The following is a 13404-nucleotide window of genomic DNA, read 5'->3' on the forward strand; positions in this document are numbered from 1 at the left end:
CTCTTTCATTTTGTTCAAAATGATTAAATGATTGCCTAAGCAGGTAGAGCTATCAAAAGCTGGGGCCAGAGGAAGGCGAGAAGATGGAAAAGGATATCTTCACCTGGAAGGACAGCTATTGGGGAGAGAAAATGACTAGCAGAACGCTGAGGATAAAGATGTTACTATAGAGAGGTGTTTTGTATGACTGCTCTGTTTAAGAAACATTGCCTTCATATGTTAATTTACTTTTACTCTGCCAAATGTGAGTTGAGTCAAAGAACCTGCCCCTCTCTTCAGCAAAAATAACAGGAAAGGCCACTGAAGCAAGTGAAAATTAAACTAGAACATCCTATCCCCTCAAGGACATTTCTCTTTTTTTCCTCCCACGAAAATGGTGAAAGCTGTTCTATTTTTAAAGAAGGGGGAAAAGAAAACCCCACTAACATTGACTAATAGGAAGGGTCAAGTAAAGCTTCAGGAGTTAGAAGAGAATGATTTTTTAAAAATAATCTCTAAAAGAGGGCCATGATGACTAGAGTTCATTAGGCATATTAGAAACAACAAATTGATTAATAAACAAAGAGTTTTAATATATTAAAGTCTCGTGATCTATATTAACAGAAGGCAGCAGCAAGTAACAGTAATTGATTTTAGACTTAAACAAAATAAAAGTATAACTTTTAATTGACAAATTAAAAAAATAGACTTTGTTGCTTAGGACGATATTAAAATCTGTTTGCTACTGCTGTACACCCAATGGTTTTAAGGTGTATGGTGGAGGCTCAGAGGCAGCCTAGAAAAACTAATCTGGATTAAGAGTTTGCCCTGGACTCATTTGTGAATAATCAAGAACTGAGGTGTAGAGTTGTGTCTTATAAAAGTTCATCTTCATTTTAGTTCACAAAACATCTTATTGAGTGCTTACTATGTGACAGACACCCATCTAGGTGGTACGTGAAGAGAGATGTCCTCGAGGAGCTAACAGTCTAGAGATGAGGTGATATTCTTGCTATTGGAAAAAGCAGTGTGGCAACACTAGCAAGAGGAAAAGAAATAAGTGCTTAAAGTTTATTTTGTCAGAATATACCTTTAGACTTATCAAATCATTCTTGCTCAAAGGGAAGATTAGATTAGGATCCCTTCAGGGCCTGGGAAAGACCAGAGTAGAGGCAAAGATTGTAGAGAAGCAACCTGAAATCCTGATATTAAAGGAAAATTTTCAGTGTCCCACTTTATATTTTTTGGACTTGATCTGTGATAGAACTGTCCTCTTAAAATCAGGGCATCTTTATTCTGGATGCAGAACAGTTAATTGCAAACCATGACCTTACCAGTTACACATGGCCTTTAAAAGTAAGTTTACTTCCTATATAAAATGGTCATCTGGTCATATATATGATTTAACTAATTTAGGATATGTCTGCAGTCTTTATTGTAACAGTCAAGGGTGGGTAAAAAAATCCTCCACTCTTATTCTTATATTTTGATATTTATTAAGCATGTTCTTATTGTCTAGAGTATTATTATTGGAGAAAATCTATTTAATCTTTCAAACCATAAAGATATTTAATATTATTTAACCATTTTAATCCATTATGTTCACTGAACCAAAACAGGATGGTGTTTAGTATCTGGTATTTAGTTCATTCACTGGGTACTTTTTGTCTGTTCCTCATTCATTCCATAGTTATTTACTTATTCATTTTATAGCCTATGCTGTGCCAGGCACTGTTCTAGGTGTTGAGATACAGTGCAGGACAAGGTAAGTATAGTTTTAGCCATGATGAAATTTACACTCTACTCATGAAATAATAGATAAATTAGTACATAATATAATTTTAGATAGTGACAAGTATTTAAAAGAAAATAAAATAGGATAATGAGATAATGGGTAGAACATTGTTTATAAAATGATAATTTGGGCTTCCCTGGTGGCGCAGTGGTTGAGAGTCCGCCTGCCGATGCAGGGGACACGGGTTCGTGCCCCGGTCCGGGAAGATCCCACATGCCGCGGAGCAGCTGGGCCCGTGAGCCATGGCCGCTGAGCCTGTGCGTCCGGAGCCTGTGCTCCGCAACGGGAGAGGCCACAACAGTGAGAGGCCCGTGTGCCACAAAAAGAAAAAAAAAAAAAAAAAAAGATAATTTAGTGATGTATAGGCTTTTCTAAGATTCTAGAAACACAAAACTGGAAAATGTTTCATAAAACAGTACTGATTGCTTTTTTTTTTTTCTTTGTGGTCACAAATTACAACAGACCCAGAAATGCACCGCCCAGATCCCCCTTTAAAGGAAGGAGTTGTTGTCGGCAATCGTCTTTGGCTGTCAGTTCTCCTACAGGCTGCAGAGAGAGCAGCCTTGTCCAAGTCTGCACCCTTCCCAGGTTCCGCATATGCAATGACTGATCTAGCCCTGGCCACTCTGGCCCAGTTTAGCTCCAGAGTTCCCTGGAGGGGTTGGCTGAGGCTGCCATTGGAATGCATCTCGGTTCAACTCTGCCCTCTGCCCAGTGCTGCTTCTTTCTCTTCCCTCCCACAGGTGTTGACCCCAAAGGGACTTCCTAATTAAAACAAAACAAAACAAGATCCTGCTGTGCTAAACCATCTCAGCTCTGCTTCCTGGAGAATCCCACAGGCAACACGTTACCCATACCTACACGTAATACAGTGTAGCTACCATCGCATCTACATGGAGAAGGGACTGATCCAGGCACTGGCTTTTAGGGAAAAAAAGCCTTTTAAAGTGAAATCTTAAGTGGAATCCAAATACATAATGTAGGAGATAAAAGTACACCTTGTCCTGAGTGAGGCATGGATGAAGCTTGCTCCTGAGCACAAAATTTCAGAGCTGGAAGCGACCTTGGAAATCATACAGAACAACTCCTTATTTTACAGATGGAGAAAATTAGGCCCAGAGAGGTTTGTGACTTGTCCAAAGTAAAATAAAACTAACAGTGGCAGACAGAACTTTAAACTAGTTTCCTCATTCCTATAGTCTACTATATAAAACTTTCTATTGAGAGTTTAAGATCCTACTTTATATATGTTCATAAGTGGAAAACTTTTAGGAATTCAAGTGAACCAACAAATAATGAAACTTCTGAATAATTGACTTCTATTGTGTTTAAAGATAATATAATTTTTTTTCATTAAAACAGAAAATTTCTTTTTGTGTGTGTGTATGTATGTGTTAGTTTCTGCTTTATAACAAAGTGAATGAGTTATACATATACATATATCCCTATGTCTCTTCCCTCTTGTGTCTCCTTCCTTCCCACCCTCCCTATCCCACCCCTCTAGGTGGTCACAAAGCACCGAGCTGATCTCCCTGTGCTATGCGGCTGCTTCCCACTAGCTATCTATTTTACGTTTGGTAGTGTATATATGTCCATGCCTCTCTCTCGCTTTGTCACAGATTACCCTTCCCCCTTCCCATATCCTCAAGTCCATTCTCTAGTAGGTCTGTGTCTTTATTCCTGTCTTACCCCTAGGTTCTTCATGACATTTTTTTTCCCTTAAATTCCATATATATGTGTTAGCATATGGTAGTTGTCTTTCTCTTTCTGACTTACTTCACTCTGTATGACAGACTCCAGGTCTATCCACCTCATTACAAATAGCTCAATTTCGTTTCTTTTTATGGCTGAGTAATATTCCATTGTATATATGTGCCACATCTTCTTTATCCATTCATCTGTTGATGGACACTTAGGTTGTTTCCATCTCCAGGCTATTGTAAATAGAGCTGCAATGAACATTTTGGTACATGACTCTTTTTGAATTATGGTTTTCTCAGGGTATATGCCCAGTAGTGGGATGGCTGGGTCATATGGTAGTCCTATTTATAGTTTTTTAAGGAACCTCCATACTGTTCTCCATAGTGGCTGTACCAATTCACATTCCCACCAGCAGTGCAAGAGTGTTCCCTTTTCTCCACACCCTCTCCAGCATTTATTGTTTGTAGATTTTCTGATGATGGCCATTCTGACTGGTGTGAGAAATAAAGATAATATAATTTTAAGCTCAGGTATAGGACTAAAATGGGTTTCATGAAGAGATACCATTATTTAATATTGTTTTTATATATAATATATTCTATTCTTCTAGCCTGCTTATAGTTTTTTCCTTTTTTCATTGTGGTAAAATACACATAGTTACCATCTTAATTATTTTTAAGTGTACAGTTCAGTGCTAATACACTTATAATGGTGTATAACTGTCACCATCATCCATTCCCATAACTCTTTTCTCCTTGTAAAACTGAAGCTCTGTACCCATTAAATAACAATTCCCCATTTATCCCCTCCCCCAATCCCTAGTAACCATCATTATACTTTCTGTCTATGATTCTGACTACCAACGGTAGTCATATACTTTCTGTCTATGATTCTGTACCCTAAGAGCCATAGAGTATTTGTCTCTTTGTGACTGGCACATTTATTTCACTTAGCATAATGTCTTCTCAGTTCATCCATATTGTAGCATATGGCAGAATTTCCTTCCTTTTAAAGGTTGAATAATACTCCATTGTACATATATACCACATTTTGTTTATTCATTCATCTGTCAATGGACATTTACATTGCTTCCACCTCTTTGCTGTTGTGAATAATGTTGCTATAAACATGAGTGTACAAAAATCTCTTTGAGACCCTGCTTTCAATGCTTTAGGATATATACTGAGAAACGGAATTGCTGGATCATATGGTAATTCTATTTTTAATTTTTTGAGGAACCACCATACCATTTTCCACAGTGGCTGCACCCTTTTCCATTCCCACCAATAGTGCACCAGGGTTCCAATCTCTCCACATCCTCACCAACACTTGTTATATGATGTTTTTTTTTAATAGTAGCCATCCCCTAATGTGTGTGAGGTGGTATTTCACTGTAGTTTTGATTAGAATTCCTTAATAATTAATGATGTTGAGCATCTTTTCATGTGCTTACTGGCCATTTTTATATCTTCTTTGGAGAAATGTTGATTCAAGTCCTTTGCTCATTTTTTTTTTTTTTTTTTTGCGGTAAGCGGGCCTCTCACTGTTGTGGCCTCTCCCGTTGTGGAGCACAGGCTCCGGACGCACAGGCTCAGCGGCCATGGCTCACGGGCCCAGCCGCTCCATGGCATGTGGGATCTTCCCGGACCGGGGCACGAACCTGTGTCCCCTGCATCTGCAGGCAGACTCTTAACCACTGCGCCACCAGGGAAGCCCCTTCGCTCATTTTTGATTCAGGTTGTTTTTTCGCTGTTGTTGAGTTTTAGGAGTTCTCTATATATGCTGGATATTAATCCTTTATAAGATAGATGATTTGCAAATATTTTCTCCCATTCTGTGGGTTGCCCTTTTACTCAGTTGATATTTCAGACTATAAATTAACATCTGGTTTTCTTAGCTGATTACACCAAGGAGAAAAAAGTATTGAAAGGCCCATATTATTACAAGAAAGCTCTATACTGGCATGTAAAAATTAAAATTAAAACCCCCAATGAGTTCAAGACCAGCGTCTTTTTTCTTGTTGATTATGCCAGTAGAGTCTCTCGTCTAATTTTGGGTGCTCATTTGAGAGGTCCTGGAGTAAAAAGATCCAACAGAATTCCTCTTCTTTTGCTCTCTATCCCCACGGAGCCCCAGAGGTAACGGAAAGGAAAAAGTCGATCTCTATCAGCATCCATGATAGCTCCTTCCAAAAAGAGAGCCCAGCAAAACCTTCTTTTCAACCTTTCAAATACATGACCACTTGCCCAAGTTCAAAGAAGGACAGCTGACAATGCTGAACTCTTAGCAGATTTCCGCATCTGCATGCTATCACTCCTTTCCTCAAAATGCTTTTATGGTTTTCTAATAATCTGGGTCCTTGCTGTCTCTCTGGTCTCAATTCACTTTCTATGTAGTTCACCAAACTAATCTCTCAGATCCTTCCCTTCTTCCTTGAACATACAAAGTTCCTTTTGTCACAGGGCCTTTGTACATGCTGCTTCCTGACTCACCCCAATCTTTCACCCCAAGGTAGCTAACTTCTATTTGTTTCTGAAGTTTCAGCTTAAATGTCACTTTACTGGGGAGACTTTCCCCTACTCCCTGCTAGATTAAGTCCTCCTTTTACCCAGAACAAGTTTTATAATTACATGATAAAGTTACTTGTGTGATTATTTGCTTACTCTCCCCCACAGATAATAAGCTCCATGAAGGCATCATGTCTGTTTTGTCTGTATCCACAGGGCCTACCATAGTTCCTACCAGATAATAAAGGTCCCCACCAATGTTTGTTGAATAAATGAATAAGTTAATCAGTTCAGAAAATAAATGTAATCCCTCCACTATTCATGACTAGGCACCAATATGTTTTCTCATGCCTTCCATCTTTACCTGTTCAATTTCCTTTTTTCCCAAGAAAAATGCACACTTAATAGTGAAAAAAATTCTTAAACTTGCTCACCTACTGGAATTAGACTGTGATCACTGATACTTATTAAAATAAGTACATAGGGACTTCCCTTGTGGCGCAGTGGTTAAAACTCCACCTGCCAGTGCAGGGGACAAGGATTCGAGCCCTGGTTGGGGAAGATTCCACATGCCATGGAGCAACTAAGCCCATGTGCCACAACTACTGAGCCTGTGCTCTAGAGCTCGTTGGCCACAACTACTGAGCCCGTGTGAGTAGAGCCCATGCTGTGCGACAAAGAGAAGCTACCACAATGAGGAGCCCATGCACTGCAACAAAGAGTAGCCCCACTCGCCACAACTAGAGAAAGCCCATGCACAGCAATGAAGACCCAACGCAGCCAATAAATAAATAAATAATAATAAAAGAAATAGGCACAGATACAACTTGCCTAGTCCTACATTATCTTTTTACCATAAAAGAACTATCGTGTGCTAGGTTGAGTCCCACATTTCAGTTGTGAAAGGGGAACTAAAATATCTGGATGCTAAGTGACCTGAGCTGGCTTCATTATGATTGGCAAAGCCTAGTGCTGTGAAGGGGACCATGAAACTTACCTTCCTGTGCACAACAGAGGAACTGGAATTTACTGGGCTTTCATCATCATGCATCATGACAAGCTCCGAGCTGCTATCATCCATGACCTCCTGCATGCTGTTCACACTGCTGCTCTGGCTGCCTGTGCTCACAGACATGCTTGGGATGGAATGGTTGCTGCCCAGGCTGTCCAATTCCCTGCTCAGGCTGGTTCCATGTTCGCTGTCCTATAAAAATGGGGCACTTGGGTTAAAAAAAAATGACTGGAGATAAAGTACCAATCCATTGACTAAGCTATTAAGTACACTCAATTTTGCAGTGCCAAGTTGCTTTTCTGCCAAATCTGCAAGGATAAACTTTTAATGTAGTGGCTCCACTACTCCCCTACCATTTTCTGACACCTTCAATTCACTTCTATGCCTTCCACAGGGGCTGTTCTGGGCATGGGTCATAAGGCTCCAAATGCTGCTATGCCAGGGCTTTCCTCTGTCATATGCGACTTTTCCTCTGATATGTGACTATCATATTATTGTATTGCTATTCGGTAATCAGAACCAGGCCAGGTTTCTGAGAGACCTTCAGGAACATCAGGGTGCTAGGGAAAGACCGCAGGCTACTGAACAGGGGACCTCTAGGATATCTACAAACACCGCAGTCGTCACTTGAAACTCAAAGCGAGTGAAGAGAGCTTTCAGAGATTTGACAAACAATATGGTCCTTTGCAAGTCATTACTGAGTAACTTCATATCTAAGCAGGGATATTAATTCTACTGTCCTGGACAGGTAATTAAATTCTGCCTCCCTCAGGCAATTCTATCATGCTTACCTCTGTAATCTTATTAAATATATCTGTCAAGTAATACTGGTATTCATCACTACTCGTCCAAAGACTACTATTTGAGAAGTGATAAAATAATCAGAACATATAATTTATCCATCACAGTGGGATATCTTTCGATACAAGATTAAATAATATAATTAAAGAAACTTAGCTCCAAAAAACCCCTATTTTCAAAGAACCATGCTGTACATACATAACTTTAATGAATTGTTACTTAGCCATGGTAATATAAGGAATCACTGACAAAGGTAATTTGGGTAATTTAAAATGATAGATAATACATTATATTTTTAATAGATTTATTTTCCCAATTAAAAGGGCTCATTTGTATATATGCAATCAAGAGACTTTATATTCCAATTCAGCTTTCTTAATTCCATTTTTATAATTATTGATAAAATAATTTTATTTTCTTTTATATTAAAAAGCTAAACTAAAATTCATTCTTCATTCTTTTCCTATCTTTTAATCTATTTTTAGAGGAAGAGGAGTTCTCTCTTTTCTTCAAGGCTAATCCCTGCACTAATGCTCTTACTGTTATGTACTTCCTGAGATCCTACTTTTTTAACTGCATCTCTTTCCTCTATCTCCAATGCCTCTGTCCTGGCTCCTCTCCTTCTGCATATAAATATGAAGAGGGCTGCCCTATATGTATATACCTTTCTACCTACTGCCCTTTGTCACTTTTCCTTCTTGGCCAAATTTACGAATCTTAAAATAACTAACTTTCGCTATCTCTGCCTTCTCACTTCCCATTTATTCTACAACCCATGGTAATCTACTATTTATCCGAACTACTCCTGTAAAACTACTTTTACTAAGGTCATCAAGAAGGCCCTACTTGTAAAACCCAGTTAACACTGTTTTTGGTCCTTATGTAACTTGACTGCTCTGTGGCATCTGATGGTATTGGCTGCTCCCTCCTTGAAGCTGTGTACGCTCAGTAACATCTGTGACGCCTTTATCAACCAGGTCTCCCTCTTCTTATGTGGCATGGACCCTCGTCTCATTCTACATTCAGCTCCTTGATTCATCATCATTTTAATGTCCTTGACCCCCATCCAACTATCCTTTACCCAGACCTCTTTCTTATGTTCTGGATCTGTATTTCCCAACCAAATGCTAGATATCTCCGTTCAGGTGTCCCAATTGTCATTACCCTTCCCTTCGACCAATCCTTCTTAAGTTATTTGAATGAGAAACCAGAAAGTCATCTTCCTTTAAAACCTCCATCTGTACACTGTGTCAGTAGCATATGATGCCAGGAACTTAAGACTCAGTAGGCATCAAACTGAAATCATGCTTAACCTCCTCTTTCTCCTCGGTTCTTTTTCTCTGTTCTTGATATTGACATACTCTAGTCACCTAGGCTCAAATGCTCAGAGTCACCGTAAATTCCTCCTCATCTGTCACTGTCAATGAGAAGCACTGTATTATCAAATCTACCTCTACAGTGTTTCTTAAGTGTTCCTTTTCCCCTGATTCCCATAGACACTACCTTTACTGCCTCTTGCATGGATTATTATCCAGAATGTTACCTATTCAAATCCATCTTACACTCTGATGCCAGGATAATCTTCCTAAAGCACCGCACTTCCCTGAGTCTAAAATGCCCTAGGCCTGCCTGTCAGAAACGGCCCACCTCTTCACTAATCCCCACCAGCTGATGACTTTTTCTCTCCCCACTATGGCCCCTGCCGTGTGCTCTCCCTCTACAGCATTTTTCATATTTCGCCTTATATAAGAGTTATTTTATGAATGTCTCTTCTGCAACTCTGCATGTCTCTTAAGGCAGAGAACATCAATTACACTGTTATTCCCCAAAGTGTTTTTCATAGCGCGCTAGTCCAGAACATTTTCACATAGTAGGCATTCTATAAGTGCCTGCTAAAATAAACTCAACCTACTTCTTCATCTTCCTGTGACTCATTCAAGGGTCCATTTCGTGTCTCTTGGAAAAGGATTTTTTTCATTTTCCGGTACTGTAGGTTATCTAGCTCACGAACAGCATCTTTTGTCCTCTGTATGAGGTCAATTAGGACACGTAGTGGCCGGTCTCGTCGAACAAAGTCATGCTAATTGAGGGAGGAGAAAAAACAGAAACTGATAATGAGGAGACATATTTTTAGGTGCTAGATTTAGATACAAAAGTAAATAGACATAAAACAGCTCTGTGGATTTTGAAGAAATAACAAGATATGATTTTCATTTCATGTAGCCTGTCATCTTTATAAATCTCATAGAGCAATAACTATGCTTTTCTCTTCTTCCTCAAGCCCCATTTTGTGGACTTGTCCTAGAATTTACTCGAGAATTCTTGAGATTTACTTTACCATACAAGTAGTGACAATGACTAGAACTTTAAATAGTAGCTGAGAGCTTGTGACTTTCAAATCTGAAACTACATAATAAGCAAAAGAATGCAGAGTATAGAATATTCTTCTTATAATCTGCCTCAATCCTCTTCCCCACCCTATGCTACCCTTTTAAAAACAGACTTGTAGGGCTTCCCTGGTGGCGCAGTGGTTGAGAGTCCGCCTGCCGATGCAGGGGACACGAGTTCGTGTCCCGGTCCGGGAAGATCCCACATGCCGCGGAGCGGCTGGGCCCGTGAGCCATGGCCGCTGAGCCTGCATGTCCAGAGCCTGTGCTCTGCAACGGGAGAGGCCGCAACAGTGAGAGGCCCGCGTACCGCAAAAAAAAAAAACCAGACTTGTGTATATTTTGTTTTCTATTTCTGTGGTCATATATAGTGTATGCTTGAAAATATGGCAGTTATTCCATATATCCAGAAGTCAGAATTCTGGCAACTTTATCTTCTCTTTACAGAGCTCTATAACCAGAAATAAGGGAAAAGGGTCTCTGAGAAGTAAAAATATCCGCCCCAAAGTCCTTCAGTTTTTCTTGGTATAAACGGGCTTCACTTTCAATATTATCAACGATCTCTAAGATATTCTGGCTTCCTGGTTTCTCAGTCTACAGCATTCAGAAAGAGGGAACAAAAGCGGGAGAATAAAGGACTGAGAACTGTTAGAGGGTTACTTGTTGCCGAAAGAAGAGACCTTTGAAAGTTCTCTGACTGCCTGACAGTAAAGAGAGGGGAAGTCCATGATTAATACACCAACCAACCAACCAAATAAGAAAGAACCAAGGTTTGTGGGCTAGTTTGCAAAGGGGCAAATGCTCTTCATACAGTCCTTTTATACTACAAGACTTCGTGAAATGCTATTGTTTCTGAACCATCAAGAAGAGAAATTATATTCATTATACTTTCTTCAAGAAGGCAGAGAAGCACATCATATATTTTGACAAGATTACCACAGAAAATGATCAAGAGTAGGAGGGAATTTTGTTTTTTAAAGGAAAAGTTTCAGTTATGTGGAAAATTCACTTATGTGAAATTATAATTTGAAGATATTGGGAAAATGAGACGTAATGTGGTAGCCTTAGATGATGGAATAGATTTAATATCTTTGTAAGTTAAACAGATATAAAAGAGGAGCAGGACCACTGTGAGAAAAAAATCTATATGTCTTGTGGTTCTTCACCCTGACTTTGCTGTCCGGGGAATTGTGGCTTTTGCTCCCGTTTTTATAAAATATCTCTTCCTATGCAGAGTCCTTTCTGAAAATGAAACACCATTCCCAGAAGGAAGCGTAGCCTGCATATTTCAAGAGGAGAACGAAAGGGAGAAAGTAAATTATTTTGCTACTCCAGTGCCTGCAATTAGATAAGAGCAAATCAGTTTTTAGTAAACTTCAAGCTGTAACCTAGGATACTGAATTTTAGAGCAGGAATAACTCTTAGCAATTCTTTTATTTCCAAGGTGAGGAAATTTAGGCCCAGAGAGGTTAAGTGATTTACACAGCTAAACAGTGGAAGAGCTAGAGCTGCAACCCAGGTTTCTTTATCTGGGGGTTTGTTTTCTGGTGTTCTACCACTTATTTGACCATATCATTTGTTGTGACAGACACTGTGGCCCATTTATCCTCCATTCCAACCTCTTTTCCTCACCTTCCTTTCTTGTAAGCAGTAGAAAGTAAAAGAAGTTGGACTCCACCCTTCTTTGCAGTTAATAGCATGACCAATAGTTCTGGCCAATGAGATACAGGCAGAAGCCCCAGAGGAAGGCTTTGTTTTCCAGAATAAAAAGCAAGACACAAGAAAAGAAGGCGCTTGTTTTGCTCTGTGCCCTGCCTTTCTCTTGCCAGGAATAAAACTGAGTCCTGGAGATGGGGAGCCATTTTGTGACCAAGAAGACAAAAGCCACATACTAAGGAGGGTAAATTAGGGAGACAGGAGGAGCTGTTGAGCTGCTTACATCACTGGACTGCTTTCCCAATGTCCTGGACTTCTTATTGCGTGAGGTAATTAAACGCTTACTTGTTTAAGTATTTTAAAGCTGATATACTCAACATCTTAAAAACATCTCACTGCCTCCATCGTAAAGTCTGACCCTTTACAGGGGGTTCCTGCTTGAATGTCTAGGTTCCAATCTAGTCACTCATTCTCCTCCTTCCCACGCAACGCATCCTACGTCTAAATCATTCTTGCCTCGTGCCGTGCATTTCACACCTGCATGTCTTAGCTCTCGTTCTCTCTGCCTGCAATCCCATCCCCTCACTGTTCTCTAAACCCATACAGTTAAAAGGTTCTCAGATCATTTTCAAAGAATGCTTTCTTTGTTCTTGGAAATATGTTTACTTTAACATTTAAGTAATAGAGAAATGCATAAAAGAAAGTCAATCACTCAAAATTCCACCATCCAAAAATAAATATTAAGTCATGAAATAACATTTTAGACACTCTCCCTCCCTCTCTCTCTCACTCTCTCAGAATGATGGATACCCAGAAATAATTTTACATGAGAAACTTATTACACATGGTAATTTAAAGAATAATCTATTAAATTAAGGTGTATTTGAGTTTAATAGAATTAGAAGTGTCTGAAGTAAAATAATTGTTTAACATTAGTTATAATTTCTTCACCAAGAGTTACCAGTTCCTAAAGGGTCCTCTAAAGTTAAGGGAAGAAAAAAAAAATTATGAAAAGCTTTAAGACATAAGAGTTACTTAAAAAAGACTTTCAATTTAAGAATTTATTGACCATCTACCCTGAAAAGCAGGAAAATTAGTACATTTACATTTCTTTCTTACCCCTACTTTTTTCTAGTTACGTTATTATTTTTACATTTTCAATTTTTACACTGTCAATGTTTATAAGTTTTACATTCTGCTTTTTGACCACAGCAATGATTTTACTGTAGTTCTCTATTTAAATTAATCCAATGTGAAGGTGACATTTTAACATCACGAAGAAAATGTGACGAAAAGATGGATTATTTAAAAGTATTTGGGAACAGCAAGATAGCCAACTGGAGAAAAAAAAAAGTTGAATTCCTTATAACAAATTTCTGCATGACCTCTCCAAAAAAGCCCAGAATAAAGAATATCAAAAGAGAAATAAGAAGAAAATATTTGCAAGATCTACTACAAATTAATAAGGGAAAAAACCCAACAACCCAACAGACAAATGGGCAAAGACTGTAGAGCATTCATAGAAAAGGAAATAGAAATGGCTTGTCAACATATGAAAGATAGTCT

The 13404-nt window shown here is 39.0% G+C and overlaps 1 protein-coding gene across 2 annotated transcripts in view; it reads right to left on the minus strand.

The window, feature by feature from the left end:
• TAOK3 (TAO kinase 3) overlaps nucleotides 1-13404 on the minus strand; it is a 187376-nt gene that overhangs the window by 37103 nt on the left and 136869 nt on the right. For both annotated transcript variants that reach the window (XM_030860399.2, XM_030860400.2), the window contains 2 exons: nucleotides 9708-9875; nucleotides 6980-7186 (listed from right to left, as the gene is read on the minus strand). In XM_030860399.2, the coding sequence (XP_030716259.1) occupies nucleotides 6980-7186; nucleotides 9708-9875 (375 nt within the window). The remainder of the gene's footprint in view (nucleotides 1-6979; nucleotides 7187-9707; nucleotides 9876-13404) is intronic.

Source organism: Globicephala melas, chromosome 13 (genome assembly GCF_963455315.2).
Source record: "Globicephala melas chromosome 13, mGloMel1.2, whole genome shotgun sequence".
Classification (NCBI taxonomy): Eukaryota; Metazoa; Chordata; class Mammalia; order Artiodactyla; family Delphinidae; genus Globicephala; species Globicephala melas.